The sequence below is a fragment of the Argiope bruennichi genome, chromosome 4 (assembly GCF_947563725.1).
Source record: "Argiope bruennichi chromosome 4, qqArgBrue1.1, whole genome shotgun sequence".
In the NCBI taxonomy this organism is placed as follows: domain Eukaryota; kingdom Metazoa; phylum Arthropoda; class Arachnida; order Araneae; family Araneidae; genus Argiope; species Argiope bruennichi.
The window spans coordinates 96,364,097-96,384,259 of NC_079154.1; the positions used below are offsets into that span (position 1 = coordinate 96,364,097).

The following is a 20,163-nucleotide window of genomic DNA, read 5'->3' on the forward strand; positions in this document are numbered from 1 at the left end:
TTGAATTAAAAATATTAAATCACATTTTTTTAGGTGTTTAATTGTGAACAATATTGGTTCTAAAATGTATTTCAGTTTCAAATATTAACTATAACTGTCAATCAGACAACAAACAACGTAAACAGACCAGACGGATGGTTTTGTTTGGTTGGAATAGATGGAATTTTAAATTGCGTTGGGTATTGAAATGAATGATGTATTTTATGTTGATAATCATAAGTTAGATTTAATACGAAATCTGTGTAAATAAAATGGAAAGGAAAAGCAAAAAAGAGTTATTAAGCGTAATCGAAGATCAAAATCAGAATCTTCTGAAATACAAATCACGTTTGCACGGTTCGTACCTCTTTAATTATTTTTTTTTATATAATACACACACACATATATAAATAGTTTCTTTTATCGTATAAAGCCAAAATTGTTTTGCAGTGTTCAAATTTTTATATATACCCTTATGCTGTTTAAATTGTGTAGATGAATGTCATTTTAAAATCATAAAATTTTATCTGTTCCCCTAATAATGTGCTAAATAAAGGATTTACTTGAAGAAGTTTTATAGGTAGCAACTTTTTATATTAATGTTACAGAGATTAAAAATCTAGATACATTTATTGTTACTTAGAAGAATGTTTCACTAAGTAGCAGTAGATTTTTTCAAGAACATGATGACTTGCATCTTGGAAATACATTAAAATTTTCCGGTTAAGCCTAGAATATTATAACTGTTATATTTGAAGTTCCTTCAGCAATGAAAATGCCTACACTTGTAGTTGTTTGGTGTAATGCCTTTATTGTTAATACAAGGTATAGAGGAACCATTATATGCTTTCTTGAAAAGGAGATAACAAGATTAAGTGGAATGTAAGCTTTTGCACTTTTAATTTAAATTCTATAAAGTATTTGATGGAATGCTTGGACAAATCAACTATTAGTCCTCAGAGATTATCTGGGACATTTGGAAAACCATTAAATATCTGACTAAAAATTTATATTTTCTTGTCAAGCTTGAGTTTTTTTTTAAAACCAATTTTCTGCTAGATGTAATCTTATTGCAACTCAAAAAGCTGTTTATTATTGTATTTTATGGCCTACCAATATAAATTTGATATTTTTGGTAGTTTTGATAAGTTTTTGGAAGCTGGTGTTATCTTGCTTTGTGAGAAATTGGATGCTAATCTTAAGTCTTACTATATTAAGTAATAGCAAGCATTTACAAATTAATATGGTAGTGAATCCATTGAAAAATTCATTCATCAAAAGGGAAATTGTTCACTAGCTGAGTATAATGTGGCCTGGCATTATCATCTGTCAAAATAAGTTCATCCTTGATTTTTCAGCATAATGGAACAATGGATCTGAAGATCTCATCCTTATATTGTTTGGCTGTTAGTTCTCCATTCCCAATGATGTACAGGTTGTCGCAACCATTGATCCCAAACCACACTGTGCATTTATCATATTGTTCATTTTCACACACAAATGCAGGATTATTTCAAGTACTAGGTTTTCTTCAGAAGCAAATCAGCTTATTGAGGGTTGTATACTGTATAATCCACATAATGGAGTTGATTCAAAACTCTGATAACTGAAGTCCTTTGAAGTTATTGCTTATAGTGAAGTTACTTCTGATAATTAATGTTACTCACCAATCCTCATTTGTTGCTGCCCAATCTTCGCTGAATATTATCAGTCTGGGAATGACACTTTGAGAAATTTTTAATGCTTCTGCTACAACGGATTGCATTTGACATGTCTGTAAATGATTGATAACCCACCAGGCCACTGATTCAGCTAAATCATGTTATTAAAACACCATATTCTCTTTTACAAAGTATTAAATGCTTTTCGGTTATTTTTTATTTACTCCTACTGAAAGAATGTTGTAGGTTGCTTTTCACTATTTATCTAAAATGTTTAATTTTCTATATCACAGACATAATTTATGTATTCTTAATCTTGCAAATATTAATTACAGAGTTAGGAAAACATAAATTATGTCTGTAAATATTACATTTACAAAACTCTTCTATTTCATTTTTGTTTAAAAAAATGTTGATTATATAGTTGTTTCTTACTGAAATAATATTCCTTAATTATTTTGAGTAGTGCACATCACTTATTTGGAGCTAGGTTAGGGACAGATTTCCTTTTGGAAATATAAGGCAATGAAAATAGTTATGCTCATAAGTTTAAAGTACCAAAAATTAAAAAAAAAATGATAATTTATTATTTTATGGCAGATTGATAGTTTATAATTAAAGATAGTTGTTAAATTTAAGGCTAGTGAATAATCAATGTAATTGCAGAATACTATTATCAAAACTATAGCAATAAAATATAAGAATTTTTTTGTAAATAGTGAAATTTTTGGTTAGTATGGAGAATGAAGATGATGTGTAAAAATTCTGAAAAAATTTATCAGTATTATTATAGTAAAAATTCAAAATTTGATATTTTGTGAGATCAGTTGGAATGCTTTTTAAAAAATTTATACCATTTAAAATCCACCCTTTTGTGTTATGAACTATCAAAGCTCTGAAATGAATGTTTTAGACAAGAGAGCAATTATTTTATTTTTGATAAATCACTAATTAAATTAGAAGAGGGACCAAAGAAAAAATTATCTCAAAAGTATATTTAAAAATATATATTTTCCAAAGTATATTAAAAATTAGAAAATGGTTGAAAAAAGTTTTACAACTTTTAAGGAATGGGATGAAAGAAAAAAAAAAAATAATATGTAATAATATGCTTAGAATATTAAAATCTAGAAAATACAATCTGGTTTTCAATTTCATTTCTTTATAGCAAAATAAATTAATTTAAGAAATAAAAAAATAGGTATAAAAAGTTGAGTTATTCAAGTATATCTAGTACAAAAAAAAAAAAAAAAAAATACTACATCCAAATATTATTAGTTTAAAATAAGGAAATTTACCATTTTTCAGTGAAATGTAAAACTAAGTAAATATATAATTTTGAAAGTTAAATTACTAAAATTTGAAATTTTAATTTTAAATGGGTAATGATTAAATTTCAACTAATCAAACAACATGCAAGAACATCAAAATACTTGCATCTTCCCACCTTCAAAAGCATATCTATATCAAATTTGGTTGCTGTTGGTCTAATCTAGATACACATATGTTGGTTGCTAACTTACATTACACATCTGCAATGACACACAATCTCCTTTTTTATTATTACAAATATACTAAAATACATTAATGCTGTATTAATTATTTTTATTTTCATTTAGTCAAAGATACGTGTTTATTTTTGCATTGATTTAGTGCATTTTAAAAGCAAAATAGTCTTATTCTGAAAACTCCTCTATCTTTATATATATATATATATATATATATTGCTGCAGAAATATTATTGAAATTTTAAATGTATTGTTTTAAGTTAATTATTTATTACTGATAGGTTCTGCAATTATGTTATTTTTAGATATTGTTGAATCCTACAAAAATCTTTTAAGAGAAAAGGAAACTCTAGAAAATAGTATCAAGACACTAACTGCAGTTAGTGATGCAACCAAACCTGAGAACGAGAATGAAGCATTGTCAACTGATAATGAAAACCAAAATGATGAAAAAGTAAGAAGATATTTGTATTAATCCATTTAGATAAGGTTATTTTAGATATATAGTTAGATGCTTTAATTCCATTTTCAAAACTTTTATAGTTGCTGAGTTATGTTATGAAATACCGGTAAGCAGTAAAAAGAAATGCGGAAAAAGGCTTTATTTATTGAATCTGGGAGCCAAAGGTTTTATCTAAGCTAATGAGTCAGATTGTCATTTATTAACTGTAAAATTCTCTTTTCTTTTAACTCTAAATTTGAACAATTTTTTTAAGTCAAATTTGATTTTAGAAAAAGGAGCTTTTAAAATAAATTAAATTATTAAAATTTAATTTAATTTTGAGAATATTTTATCCATGGAATTTTTAAGAAAATATGATTATAAATATAAATTCTATGATTTTTAATTATGAAAAATATGAGTTGATTACTTGGTGAATTAAATCCTACAATATTTAAAATATGTTGTTTAAATCAAGGACATAAAAATGTTATCTTCCAACGAGCTATTTCTTAATGTGTGAAATTGTTCCGAATCTAATCAACAAAGTGCAAATTATATTTATTTAATTATTTCTGTTCTCTAAAGTGCCGTTGGGAATTAATTTTATTTTGTCTAATTAATTATTGTAAAATATCAAAACTTTGTTCTTTTTTTTAAATTTTGGATTTAATTTGGAGATAATTAAACTTTGGATTGGAGTAATTTGGAGATAATTAACTCTTTGAAATACAATAATTTTTGCTGGGTACTATGGAAAAAAACTTTCAATGCATATTTTCAAAATTAATTATTGTATTAAAAATATTCTGTTGCAATTTATTTGACTTTAGATGAACAGCAGCTTTTAACAATGTTTGATCTGTAAGCAATCAAGAATTTGGTGCATCAAAGATTGATTAAAATAATATTTATATAAACAGTTTTTTAATACATAATATTCAGTTATATATTAACTAGTGTGCAAATATTTAGATTAAGCAAAAAATACCTCTATATTTTACTGATTTTTGCCTTTATTTTCAGTATTTATTCTTACACTATTAATATTACATATTCTTTATGAATATGTGATATAATTTTGTATGCACATACATTAAATTTATTTGATCACTTGATTAATACAACATTGAAAAAATGTAATTTTTGCACAATTAATTTTACAAACAGTAAAGATATGCATTTTCCATCTGTTATACTATTGTAAAAATTCCTATCTTTTGCATTATTTCACTATGAAAATAAAAATTGAGTAGATATATTTGTCAGAATTCTGAACTTAAAAGACCTAATGTTTATCACTTGAATCAATGTGCCGTTTTTGTAATTTCGCTTGATGATACTCAACTAACTATCATCATCAGTATTAAGATGTAAATTGTTTTCTTTCTTAATGAATATTTTACTATGTGCAAGAGGTATTTACAATACAACAGATGTTTTGTAATATAGTTTGATTGCCATTGTAATTCTTTCACACTATTTAATAGTTTTTTCCACTAAAAACATCATTCAGAACATTACTCTTCTCAATAAAAACATCACTGCAGGTATACAGGAAGGAAATATATTTTTATTCAATTATTCCTTTGAAGTAACTGATGAATTAAGAATTTAAATCTATTTAACTGTATGATTTACTTTACTTGTAATATATTTAAACTGTATTATAATATGCTCTAGCTAAATTAGTATGATTTATCATTTTAAAAAAATGTCATATATAAAGCCATAATTGAAAATAATTCATGGAATAGCATGTTTGCATTGGAGTAAAGTCTTGTTCTTGTACCATCTCTTTCATCATAACCAAATCCCTACTTCAACATCTTACAATTCAGATTTCTAATTTTTTATAATGAGAAGCTTGGTTTTCTAGAATTCCTTCTAAAGCTACTTGTTTCGTTATGTTCACATATTGTTGCATAACGAGCAGCTTTACCTGTATCAGTTTCCAAAACTTTGTAAGAGGAAGAAGAAATTAAAATTTTGTTATTCAATAAAGAATATTTCTGATATATATATATATATATATATATATATATATATATATATATATATATATATATATATTTCAGATCAAGCATGAACATGCTTTTAACAGATATTAAAAAAAGTCAGGCTATTTGTTATTATGTGTGAAAAATCCAGTTTTTTTCTTCTTGTTGTAAAATTTGGGAAATTGAACTATGCAGTGTTGATTGTCAAGTATTCTTCATATAAACCTTTTCTTATGCATTCTTCACATTAACCATATACACTTTTCATCTTCATTATAGTTTTTCATGGTATATTCATATTAAAAGTTTGAATTCAAATATCCATCTTAAACATTGATTTCTGTTACATTTCATTAATGAAAAACTTTCTTCTTTAAAATCCAAATTAAAAAAAAAAAAAAATTCTGAAATATTAAATTTTTTACTCAAATGCTTGACTTTTTTGATGTCATTTTTCAAGTAAGGATTAATCTGAATCTTAGAAGATAAGTATTACTCTTAAAATGAAAAGTAACCTTTTATATTTCTTCAACATTATGTGGAATGCAATTTAGAAGGTATTGAAATATTCTAAGTATCATTGATTGCTGTTAAACATTGCAAATATATTGTTTATTTCATAAGTTTGTTGGAATTTTTCTAGAAGTATAATCTAAATTTTTTTTTGCTTGGAATAACCGAAAATAAAAATTATTTGATTTTGAAAGATCTGCATTTATTTGATTTTCCAATTTCATAAAATTGGAAATCGCTGTTGTTATTTTCAATTTCCATCTGTTATTTTGACATTTATGTGTGAGTGCATTTTTTGTTTTTATTCTTCAGATTTCCTTGGAAGAAAGAAATGATCAATATTTGCAACAGTTAAGAAGTAGTTTAGGTGCATTGACTATTGAGAAGTCTCGAATTGAAAATGAATTGAGAGCAGACAGAAAAAAAATTCTGGTAAAATATTTTAAACAATAGTTTCATTGGTATGAGATAATAAGTTATATGTTTATATTATAAATACTAAATTAATGTTTCTGTGTTTTACAATAGCAACAGAAAGAAGAAGTAGAGAAAAGTTTTTTAGAAAGTGAAAATGCATGGGCTATAGAGAAAGACCGATTTGAAAATCAAATTCTTGAAGTAATCTTTTGTATTTTTTAAAATTTAATTAATAACATTTTAATATAAATTGTATTAGAAATAAATTATATATATTTCAGTTTAGAATTATAAATACACTTTGCAATCTTTATAAACAATAAATTTGAAGTATTTGAGTTTTTAGATTATTTACCTAAAAACTCAAATTTTTTCTTTGTTGGGTTAGTAATAGTTCAGTTGTTTAAATGTTTGTATTATGCAATATAATTCTTTCTTGTGTATTTCAAATAAAGTAACAGATATTAATTTATTCTATCACTTTTTATAGCTATAGATACATTCAAAGATTTAGGGCTTTAGGAATCTGAACACACAATTTAATCCCATTTCACTAAAACTTATTTTTCTTCAGAAAATTTAATAATTTATAATTGATAATAAATTTAATAATTTTAAAAGTTGAAATTCTTAATGATTGAACAAGTAAAGGGGGAAAAAAGAGAAAATTTTACTTTTAAAAAGTTGCTTAAATTAATTATATAATATATATAAATTATGATATATTGTTAAGTTTTTTTTTGTATTTTAATTTTTTTTACTCTATCCTTATGTCAAAATTTATTATATTTTTAATATATATTTGCATTATTGTTTTCATGCTTTTTTTTACTAAGAAATCTTGTTAAAAACAAATTTTCTAGTTAAGAAAAAAAGTCAGTGCACAACAACGGGAAAGAGAGAAAGAGCAACAAGATCATGTATTGATGTTAAAAGAACTACAGAATGTTCTTGCTAATGAAAGGGCAATGAAAGAAAAATTAGAAAACCAGGTATATTGCATCCTTTGCCTTTTTATATTTCTTGTTATTCTCTTCAACACTGCGGTTCTTGATTAATTTAGCGCTTCATTGTAAAATAGTAATTCTGGAATGAAAGTTGTTTACTACTGGCTTTATGCAGAATATATGACTTGAAATTTAAGGGATGGCCTTCATTACTTTCCATGGAATAAAAATAAGGTATATTGATCAAAGCAATTTTCTGCCTTTTCTTGCTTCAGCAAATATATATATTTTTTATTTACTTAAAAGTTTGTATCCATTTGATGTCTGTTTCTATGAAATTTTGTAATTGTTTAATTTTTCCCTTCAGATTTATGAAATTTATTTCATAATGATAGATTCAACATTCATATGATAAAATCTATTTTATAATCTTTATTCTTAAGTTTTCTTTTCAATGTGAAAAAAAAAAAATGAATTATTTGACAAACATGAAGGGTGCAAATATAGGGTCATCATCAATCATTTTAATTATAGTGAGTATATATTAATTATATAATTTCCAGTGTTATTTTTATGCAAGTTTTAAAAGAGTGTTGGAGTTAATGTCATCCTATAAATGTACAAAAAGTGCATGAAGCTTAAAAATGAAACTTTTAAGAAATATAAAATATTTCACTTAGTGCTATTAAACATTTTCTCTTATTACTGGAATTAATAATATAATTTGTAAATCTGCATTATAAATTTTATCATTGTCTTTTTTGCCTTTATTTTATATCTGTAATTTAATATATTTTGTGTGGAAATTAAGAACAATCTCTAGACTCATATCATTGGCTATTTTTAAAAATAAGCAATAAATTGTGTTTTTTTTTTTTTTTTTTTTAGATAAGTGAGCTACAGCAAAGATATGGTGGCAGGATTTCTGAGAGGAAAGTTCTTGAATATGAGAAAACTATTGATGAACTTCAAAATAAGCTCATAGTAGCTCAAGATCGATTACGTACTTTTGAAAATGAAGCAAAGAGAAATATGTTATCGTTTCAAAAATTTAAAGAAGAGATGGAAGATATGAAGGCATGTTTTTTAATTATTATTTTTGATTGCAAATGCAAAATTGTTTTAATTTGATTTATTAAACCACATAGTTAATAAGGAATTGAATACTTTGTGATAATTATAATTGTGTGTATATTATAATCATGATTAATTTCTGATTATAATTATGGAGAGCAAGTTTTGGCTATGTGTTTATGTGATTATTATTATTTGCATTACAATGTTTTCCAGACAGGGAGGAAGGCGGGTATTTCAGCTGAGAGGATAAGGAAGTGATGCATAGATAAACAGATTCTCAAAGGTGATGAAATAAATAGTATTTGATTAATCAAAAGTCCTTCTGCTTTATTATTGAGGGTATAGTAATAAATAGTATTTCTATTATTAGTAATTTGGTAAATTTTCAAACAAAATAATATGTTGGCAAATTGCCAGGAAATCTTTAAAGCTTGGAATATAAAATAAAAATTCAAAATTTCAAGACATTTTAAATGATTTTTTTTTTTTAATACTGTGACAAAGTAAAAGAAAACCAATTGTATTCTGAACATAAATAAGTAAGATTCAACTATTTTATAACGAATTATTTCTAAGTATGAATAATTTTCAAATTGAAAACTATTATAAAATATGTAATTAAATACATAATCTATTTTTCAACATATTATGAAAAATAAACATGTAAGAAATACACATGATCAGTACTGTTATCTTCTAACTGTGATTGGATTTTTTTAGGCAATCTCTTTCAGATTCCATGTTTGCTAATTACAATAATTATAATAGTATTCAAATTGTCTTTAATAATTACGATTATTAAAAACTGTTTGAATATTATTCCTCTTATGTTTTCGGTTGAAAATACTTTTTTTTTATAATTTTGCCCCCCCCCCATATTTTTTTGTTTTACTAAAAGCCGATTATGGTAATGTATTTGGTTTTTGTTTTGACCAATATGTTTGCATAGCTACAAGATGTTTTTATTCTTTTTCTGTGTCATATATTTTAATTGCATTGCAATACTGTAGCTACTGTGGTCCAATTAATAACTACAAAAAATTGTATATAACAATGTACATATTACACTGCCTTATCAGTAAAAACAATGCAGAATTGTCAATAATAGTTTTATGATAACATTCACAATGAGCTGATAAATTGATTTACTTGTATTACAGCCCTACCAACTCAATAATGACTGAATTTATTAAATGCATATGTTGTAATGTAGAGTACCGTAATTTCGCATGTATAGTCTGCAGACACGATTTTATATAAAAAAAATTTCAAAAATCGTCAGATGTCCGCACCACCGGATAGTCCGTGGACTATACGTCCGAAATTACGTTATTTTAATACGGCAATATTAATGTATTTTAGAAACAAAGAACTAAGTATAAATAGAAAAAAGTACTTACTTACTAATATACCTTCAGAAATAAAACGCTAAATACAAATAAAAAACAGTGCTTACTAATTAATAATATATTAATTAATCACACATTCTACTACATTAACGAAAACCTTCAAAGTCCGATTCATCGGTATCGGAATTAAACAGTTCTAATATATTTTCGGGAAGAGTGTCCGAAAGTTCATTTTCAGCATCACTATCTTCACTGTCAGTGATTTCCTCGCTTTCACTAACAATTTCGGCTTTTATAAATCCCGATCGGATGGTTGACACTTTAACACTTTTCCAGGATTTATCGACCCATTCGGCAACTTCAGTGTATGAAGCGCGTCTTATATTTCCTCCATTTGTGAAAGTATGTAAACCTTCCGACATCCAGTTCCCCAGATACATTGCAATTGTATCGATACGATACATACGAATGTTTTCTTGGAATGCCGCGCTTTTTTTATATTTGATCATCGGCAGTTCACAACAGCGTGTTTTTTAAATTTCAATGATTTTAACCGTGAACAATCAGCGTATTATCCGCACTGGTGTATAGTCCGCAGCTTCAAAAATTCGCATTTTAAACACAGATAGTCCGCGGACTATACGCGCGAAATTACGGTATTTTGCAGAGGCATACAGTTCTTGCATTTGTGATGTATAACTACTGATTATTCATGTATGTGCAAATATTCTTGTTGGGCATTGTAATTCTTTTGGTTACAATCACAGTGGTTACATTTGCATTCACAGTGTACCTGCCAATTACTTGTTATGATTCTATTTTCTAATTACCATTGAATTACAAACAGGAGTATTTATTTCATTAAAAAAAACTATTTCTATTTTGCTAAAATGGAATTTAGAAATAACAAACAAAACATAGAATTTCCTTCAGTGCTATAATAAACTTGTTTATGTTCTTCAATCTGTCTGTCAATTTTAAATTGTTGTGTTTTTTTGTGTGTATGGTTTTATGTGTGTATATTTTTACGTGTGTATGGTTATTTATTTTTCTTTTTCCATTTTTTAAGGTGTACCAAATATTGTTTTAATGATCCAATATATTTCTTAAAAGTATTGATTTTGTACGTATCTAATGAAATTCCGAATTTTGAAAAAAATTAACCTCCTTTTCCAATATCTAAATTATTCCAGGCGCAGTTAATTACTAAAGCAAATGAAGAAAAAAAGCGAGCTGATATGACCGAAGAGAAATTAAAGTTGTTGACTTTTGTGAAAGAAAAAAGAATTGCAAGTTTGGAAGGTCGATTATCTGAACTTTCTACCATTGTTGGAGATCACGACAAAGTGAGACAACAGGATCAACTGACAATCCAGAAGCTGAAAGTAAATTGTAACAAGAATTGTCTATAAACTTTATTTTACTTTAATTTTTAAGTTTTTTCATATTTTTATTTTGAATTTTATATATATATTTTTAATTTTTAGGCAAGAATTACTCAGTTACAAGTTGAATGTTCCGCTTTTACTCAGATCCCAAGAAAAGATTCCAAGATTTGGGATTTCAATGATGTAAATACTGATATTCAGTACAGGCCAGAAAACTTACAGTTAACACAAAATACATCAGAAGAGACTCATCCTAGATCAGATAACATTTTACATTCTGGTATTTATTATAAAACTTTGATGCTAATATAAAAGATTTATGCAAATTATTCAGATTTTTTTTTATTTTGAAATATTAAGCATAATAATTGAATTGTCAGAAGGAAAAAAGATCCAAAAAGTTAATTTCTTAATTTAAAAAAAAAAAAAAACAGTTATATATATATATATATATATATTCAAATTTTTGCCGAATGTGAACACCATCAATACAAAATGAATGAAATACTTAAAAAGGAAACATGAATATATCATTTACCTTAAAAAATAAATCAAATGCTTAGTTTTGTTTCCATGTTCTAACTCAAGAAAAAAGTGCTTAGTTTTGTTTCCTTTTTTTTTTTTTTTTTTTTTTTTGAAATAAGCAGCAATGAAATTATTTCCAAAATTCATGTTATTCAATATAAGCATTCCTTTAGAACTTGCTTATTTTAGTCCCTTTTTTTTTTGTTAAAAAAGTCGAAAAATATATTTTATTCAATCAAGAATGTTTCCTTTCATTTTAGAATAGTTTTTTTTAGTTTTTTCATATGAAGAATGAAATGTAATCTGAAAAGGAATTATTTTCACTTAATTGTGAGCCATTAATGTTACAAAATAAAATTTAAAAAAATCATCAATGCTTTTATTTATTTATTTTTTAAAAAAGCAAACATAAAATGAAAATGCACTCCCGTCACGAAAAATATAAACACTTAAACTAAACGAAAGAAAGAAAGTTTTATGTTTCTTCAGATTAATATTTTTAGTATACTCTTTTACATCTTGTTCATCAGTCTGTAATTTGGATCAAAATTTCATAGAAAATTGTAAGCTCATCAGATGTTTTTGAAAGGCATAGAAATATGAGAAGACATAAATGCATGATTATCAGAGGAGCATTTTAAACATGATACCATGCTGTTCCAATCTCAAGAAATTGAATTCCCACATAGTCAAGAAATTTAGAATTAAAAAATTTATAACTGTTTTACATCTTCTTTTTCTTTGCATTTATCCAGGAATCTGTCTCCCCACCCCCTCAAACTTAGTTCATTTTCATCTGGTTTTATTATAGAAGTAACAAAATCTCATTTGAGATTGTAATAAATCGTAAGTCCTCTAATGACTCTAGTGATCATAATCAATAAGAATTATAAATACTTTAAATTTTGAAAGAACACTGTAAAATATTTACACAAATTAGAATAGTAATTAAAAAAATATCATTTTTATTATAAGATGGCAAGGGATATATTTTGTTAACATTTTTACTAGCATTTAAATCTAATGCTAAAATTAATGTTGAATTTCTGTCTTGTGATTTAATATTTGTTTGTAGGTAATTTTTTTTAACACTGGCTGCTAAGGCTTTAAATATGTTATAATAAATCCCATAAGCTGTTAAAAAGGTCTTGGATTTGTTTCTTTTTCATAACTTACAACAATTTCAATTCTATTGTCTATTATCCTCTCTCAGTCATGAATTTTTTCTCTACTCCTTGTTATTAATGAAAGAGCTGCATATTTCATAAAAACCAATAAAAGCTCTTTTTTTTTTTTGGCCTTTTCCCCCATAATCAATTTAATTCATATGCTTCTAAAAATTCATAATTTGTTGTGAAAAACTGTTAGATTTTTAAAAACTAATTGTAATTTTTTCTCACCATTTCATTTTTTTGATAGATGCAGAAAAAGATTTTATTTCTGAAAAATCAAATGCATTTTGGCAAGCTGAAATTATGAGAATGAAAGAAGAATTGGAACAATACAAAGCAAAAGCTGAATCGGCTTTAAAAGAGAAATATACTAAAACATCAGCTGCTTTACTTTCGGTGAGATGAAATGTGTAAAAATTCAGTATTAGTATTTTAGTTTAGAAATAGTTTATGATAAATGGGTTTACAGCATTTGTTTGATATCTGTCGATGTGTTTTGTCATAATGAAAACTATGCTATCCCTTTTCCTTCCCCCAAATGTGAGATGATTTCTATAATATAACGAGTTATGAATCTAGTAAAATTTCTGGTTTAATCTTTCTCCATTATTATTCATTTTCAATTGATCTGATATTTTTAAAGGATATGATATAACTTTCTCCTGCAATGGAGTTAAGAACAATGAACAGGCAATTATTTTATTTTGGAAAAAAGAAGTTATGCTATTGTATAAAGAAGAAGCAGAAGCTCTATTTATATCTTTTTTCATATTGCATTTGATAGGAACACAAAGCTTTACTTTAATGTTTAAAAAATTGCACAACTTGACATGTATGTCTAATTATATATTTCCTAAATATTTTTAAGTTGCTTAAAAAATTGCAATTGCAATCTTTTATGCATTTCTCTTTTTTTATGTCACTCTTTCTTATTTTTGGCAGAACTTTAATTATCTTGTTAAAAAAAAAAGACACATGGTAGCATTTTGGCTTTACAATATTTTTCAATATTTTATTGCATTTTTTTGTTGATTATTGTTGATTTTGTTGACTTTTAGTTGTTTATAAGTTCAATCATGAGCAATTTATAATAACGTATGTAAATGCTACTTAGATCTCTTCAACTTTCAAGAATTAAATTGTCTCAAAATGTTTATTAAATTTATATTCTGTTTTGTCTTTTAGGATGCAAAAAGTGGCAAGGAAATTAAAGAATTGAAAAGTAAAATAACACAATTGCAGAATCAGCTTCAAAACTGCAAGTCACAATTGAAATTAAATGAAGAATATCACAATAAAATCACATCAAATTTGGAAAAAACTTGTGAGGATCTCAAACTACAACATAAGCAAGAATTAGCTCAAGTTGAATTATCCCATCGTACTCAGCTGCTGGAACTTGAGCATCAGATACAAAAACAGCGAGAAAGAACACTAGCACTTTTGGAGGAGAAAGACAAGGAAATCGAGCTGTTAAAATCTTCTTTCTTGTCATCATTTATAAAAAAGGTAAAACTTTAAAACTGATTTAAAATTTGAAGTATACAGTGTTCATAATTAAATGATCCTATTTAAAAATTGTCTATAGATGAAATTAGAACTCAGAAAGTTATGAAATATTGTGTCAGATATAATGAAGGGGCGCAAATTTGTTTGAAGAAATAAAAATAAGAAATATTTCTGAATTTTGCCATCAGAGGACATTTAAATAAGTTACACATTTAGGATACATATTAGATAGTTTACAAATTTTTTTACTACAAAACATATTCAAAATAGCAGCTGTCATTTTCAGCTACCATCTGAAATTGTAAGATGTTATTTTCCATGGTTGATTGCTATATTTTCAGGGGAAATGTTATGAACATATCGTCAAATACTGTTGTTAAGGTCTAGTAAAGTTCTTGGATTATCATGACCTACTAAATGTACGAAATCGTATTTTTCTGATTTTAAACTTTCTTCTGAAATAAAAATAATTTTAAAAACTTGAATAATGTTTTTTAAAATATAGATAAGGCAAATCCAATTCCAGCACCTTTTGTATTCTGTGGGATTCTTGGGTTAAATTTTTCTCCCGATAGTGCCAAAACATTTTGTAAATTTTATAAATGTAGAACTGATTTATAACTAAGCAAATCACTGTATTACTAAGTATTTGGCAGAAACTTAGTTGAAAAAAGAATCAAGAGCTCACAATGATAATTGACTATGAACAATGAGAAAATGATACCATTAGTTATTTTTATGTTACACAGCATTGTAAGAAAACAAATCTGCATAAAAGCAGTTATTCCTTCTGCATTATTTCAAAAATTTAATTCATTAGGCCATATAAAAAGCCAACCATTGTAACGAATAAAATTTTCATACTTTTAAATGCTTCTTTTTATTTTTATTTTCTAAACATTTTTATGCCATGGTAATATTTTGCTTGAAAAAAAAAATACTTGCAGAAATAAACATTAAAACTTATTTATTTCTAATTGCAAAATCAAGATAAATTGAATTTAAAATTTGTTATAATAAATGGATCAGTCAAGCAATGATAGAGGTGATGAAATCCTTGAGAAAAGTAGACAAAGATAGAAAACATGAATAATCAATATATGCTGGGAGTTAACCGCATTTTTCTTATAAATATTGACAGTAAAATAGTTTTATCGGAGGGATGTGAATACAAAAAGAACTTTGGTGTTTAGATGCTGTGTAATTTTTGTTTATCAAGAAATTTCATATATTGAATCTCCATTATGGATTTTGCCTAAAATGGAATGGAATCTGTTTTTGTAATGCATATAATATTATTATATATGCCACACACACAAAAAAACGAATAAAGGATATAATGCTAAAGGGGACAAAAAATGTGTATATGATGAGATTGGAAGAGATGTGTAATGTGAAGTGCTATGACTTCTGCAATACAAATTGATGTTTTCAGAAAAAGCTTTTAAAACAAGCATTCAAGTTAGATGATAGAAAAGGCAATATGTTTCATCCTGACTATTCTAGAGAACATATATCTTTGGCAACCCATTAAAAACTGAGTGAACTCAGTAGATGTATTTATTATACAGTCCTGAATTTGGATCCCTAAATTTTATTTATTTCCCTCCTGGGTTCTCTTATGGTATAAACTAACTTTTAAAGGAAAAATTATATTCCTTTTTAAAAAAATTAAAATATGGCAAATAATTGATGCAATTTAACAGTAAAATAAAAATGAACCTTTTTTGTTATCTAATATCTGCATTTCCATATTGTATTAATAATATTAATGATATTTTAATATTGTCATATAGTAGATGATAGAAATAAAAGGAAAACCAAGTGACCAAGTTAGTTTAAAGTAATGTCTGAATTGTTTAACTATTATGGCTATATATAATTGAATTCAAAATGAATGGAATGCTCAAATGTTCACATTCAATAATGTATTAAGGGATGAAAAACTTTATTCAAAAAATGGTGTATTTTTTTCATTTATTTTTCAAAAATAAATGTAATACACAACTTAAATATGTAAAATAAATGTTTTTCTCAGATATAATCTAAGGAGAATCTATTTAAAGTTTTAGTACTGTTATTATTATTATTTTTCCAAATTTTAACATAAAATTCTATTATTTCAGAATAAGACATCTGAAGGTGATACGGATCTTGTGAGCAATATTGAATCTGCAACAGTAGATACAGAAGCAGCAGCTAGTTTGCTTTCAAGTTCATTGATATCCAGTCAAAAAGAAGGTCACATTTTACATTACATACAAGAACTGGCTAGAAAAGATGTTGAAATCTCTAATCTTCGACAGTCTCGCATTCAGACAGAAGCTTCATTACGTAAACTACAGCAAGCATTAGCTGTGATTGAAGAAAAATACAACCATGAAGTAGAAATGCTGAAGTCAAGAATCAAACTTTTAGAGAGCAGTCAAGATGAAGAAGGAACAAATATTGAATATTTAAAAAATGTTGTATTTTGCTTTTTGAAGTGCAATGATCCCCAAAGCAAGAGACATATGGTTAATGCAATTGCAACTGTTCTCCACTTTACTACTAGCGAAATACAGGATATTAAAGCATACATAAAATAGTATAATAATATGGTAAGGAAAATATTGCTGTAGAGCTTGTTGTAAAATATTCATAATCTTTATAGTGAATCTTAAATTCAGATATGTATTTTTTCAATCTTTTTAAAAGAAATTTTCAAATGTCTGGATTACAGTATTCGAGATATTTACTGTGAATGCTACTTACAGAGAATGACTGGAATAATTTGGCTCAATTTCATTCCTTACAAAGTATATGTATATATAAAGATAAGAATGAATTTTGATAGCATATGTTAATGATTAAAAGAATTTTTTTTTTATCTCTATGTGAAATTCAATTTTTTTAAAGATATTAAACATGTTTTCGGAAATATTTAGTTTTTGTATTCTGCTGATCCCATTATAAAATAATCCTTAGATATACATTGATTGAAAATAATTAAGAGCTGGAGAAAATTGTTACTATCTCATTGGCTTTTACATTATTTTAATTGACAAACTGTTAAATGTCAGACTTTTTTATTTATTCTCATCTTTGATGATACTTGTAATTCCTTGTAGCAGAGTGCAAAAGTCCAATAAATATTCAAGGAATACAGATAAGCAGATGTGCTTAGATGTTGCCATTTTCTAGAATGAAATAATTAATATATACATTGTAATTGAACATTTTTTTTCTCTCTCTCTCTATTACAAACACTTGTAATAGAGAGAGAATTCTATGAAATCTCTACGTTTTTCTTCGACATTTGTCTATCATAAATGTTATTTCACTTGAAGAAAATTTTATCAGAAAACAATGAAAAATGTACATAATAATAAAATGTATAGATTTGTAATTTTTATACAGTTAATATATATGCCAAAGATATTATTATATTGATGTGTAAATTTATTGTATTGAATAAAATTTGCAGGCAATCATTGAATGAAGTTAAATTTTTTCATGTATACAGATATTTCAAATGCTAGTATTGAAATTAATTCTAATTACAACATCTTATATATTTTTTCAAACAGTAACTTCATTTTATTTCTTAGTTCATTCCAAAATTAAAATGATATGGCATACTGCTATTTCTAATAACATACAGGGGAACTGAAAAATGCTGATAAAAATTTAAAGAACCGCCAGTGGCATTTTTTAGCAAATTATGCTAATAGATTTTGTTAATAGATTCCACAAAATATTTGATGAAATAGAATAACGAAGTAAAAATTCACAATAACGTTGGCAAAGAATATACAGAATCTTAATCTCTTAGTTTTCAACACTAAAAAGTATTGTTGGAATTATTGCATAAACTTCAGGAAAAATTTACACAGTATGCAAGTTGAAATTATAAAGATAATTTTTTGTATTTTACAATGGTACAAAAATAATATTGGTATAAAAGTTCCAAAATGAAAATACAATGAAAGTTTGGAATATTTCGTTTCCAAATAGGTGGCTCATGTTAGTACTACTGAAGAATATTTCCCAAAACATTTAATATGTAGCATTAGATATGGATGCACATCTAAGAAAAGTATTTTGCAGTTATATTTGTATTAAATTTTGTACATTTCAATCGAATAAAATGTCCACAATTTAGTTCAATTACATTTAAATTAAATTTTCTTTAAAAGAATGACAAGGTATTTTGAATATTTTTTTCTATCCTTTTCTGTTATCAAATCTCAGAATGTATTGTAAGATAATATAAATTCTAGAGAAAAAAAATTTTTTATCTAAATAATTTACAATAGAAAAACAAATTTTTTTTTCATCAACCCACAAGCATTTCCAGTATATCTATATAAAAGTAAATTACCTTAAATGTAAATCCAAGGAATATTAATAGTTAAAAAACTATTAAAAAAATTTTTTTTTTAATTTTTTGCAGTTCGTGGAACAGCGCACCTGCAGCTAAATTCCAACCAAATGCAAGAACGAGTAACCAATCTAAAGTAAGAAAAAGTTTGAAAACGAAACGAAAATGAAAACGAAACAAAACAGCTTCGAAATCGCAACTAAAATTTATTACCTATTTAAACTAAAACCAAAAAGGAACTTCATAGTATTTATATATATATATATAGTCATAGTCATTATATATATATATATATATATTTTAGCCAAAAAATCTTAAACTGAAATTTCCCAGCAAGCAGACGCCTTGAATGTACCTAATATAATTTTGCATTTTCTAAAGAAAATTTTCTATATATTACAAATATAATTATATATTAAAAACGTATAACTAAATTTTCTATACATTACGAAATGGCAGAACATTTTAGAAGTGATTAATAGTTTTAAAATATTAAAATCGCATTTTAAAGTAACAGAGGAAACTTTTAAAATCGGCAAAAAAATTTTGAAATACAATGTCTTGTTTGAATTAGGGCCAAATTCAAATTTCCTACATATTGAAGTGCAGACGACAACCTAGCATTAGGTTAAGCATGTATTACATTAGCAATCAGCAGCTTAAGCAGCATATTGTTACATTCAGTCAATCTCTACTACAAATAAAAGATAAAGTATATGTATAGAATAGAATGTATAGCACAGACTTTTGGATCTAGTTACTGAATTTAGCAGATATAATTTGGAGAGTGAAAAAGCACATTTGGGGGTAATTTGAATTAAAAATTAAGCAAAATATGAAAGTTTTCTACTATAAATGGCAAAAATATTTAAATATAAAAATGTTTTATAGCTTCTTAAAATTGAAATTTTTTGGAATGTTAATACTTTATAATTATATCAAATGTTTGTTTATTTTTAATTAAAAAAATTTTTAAAGCTTATTTAGAAGCAAGATATTTCACTGTTATAAAGAAATTCAAATTTTCATTATTGTTACAAATATCTATTGGGTCCCCCCCTTTAATTGCTGATGAAGATATCCAAGATAAAGAAATTAGATAAATAAATTCATAGCATATTTAACTATTAACATAAAATATGATTTTGTGTTAATTTCTTTAAAATTTATAATTATAGGGTTTAATCTCAACTAAGCAATGATGAAAGGTTTTAAAAAGTGTCTTCTTTTAAACACTGTTACTTTTTCAAGTAATGTTATTAGATGTGTAACATTCTTATACCTTTGAAAATCGCTTTCTTATTATAGTCCAA

At 25.6% G+C, this 20,163-nt stretch overlaps 1 protein-coding gene across 1 annotated transcript; it reads left to right on the forward strand.

Annotated features, from left to right (window-relative positions):
• The first annotated feature begins 113 nt into the window (after positions 1-113).
• LOC129965495 (GRIP and coiled-coil domain-containing protein 1-like) lies at positions 114-17,949 on the forward strand. Its single transcript, XM_056079437.1, has 11 exons — positions 114-336; positions 3,454-3,602; positions 6,416-6,535; positions 6,632-6,721; positions 7,384-7,512; positions 8,356-8,544; positions 11,087-11,278; positions 11,381-11,561; positions 13,226-13,374; positions 14,164-14,487; positions 16,614-17,949. The coding sequence occupies exons 1-11, from the start codon at positions 252-254 to the stop codon at positions 17,073-17,075; spliced, it is 2,070 nt and encodes a 689-aa protein (XP_055935412.1). The 5' UTR covers positions 114-251; the 3' UTR covers positions 17,076-17,949.
• The last annotated feature ends 2,214 nt before the right edge of the window (positions 17,950-20,163 follow it).

Coding starts and splice junctions, on each gene's coding strand:
- LOC129965495 (XM_056079437.1), top strand. CDS start 252: ATGGAAAGGAAAAGCAAAAAAGAGTTATTAAGCGTAATCGAAGATCAA. Junction 3,603..6,415: donor AAAACCAAAATGATGAAAAA/GTAAGAAGATAT, acceptor TTTATTCTTCAG/ATTTCCTTGGAAGAAAGAAA. Junction 8,545..11,086: donor AAGAGATGGAAGATATGAAG/GCATGTTTTTTA, acceptor AAATTATTCCAG/GCGCAGTTAATTACTAAAGC.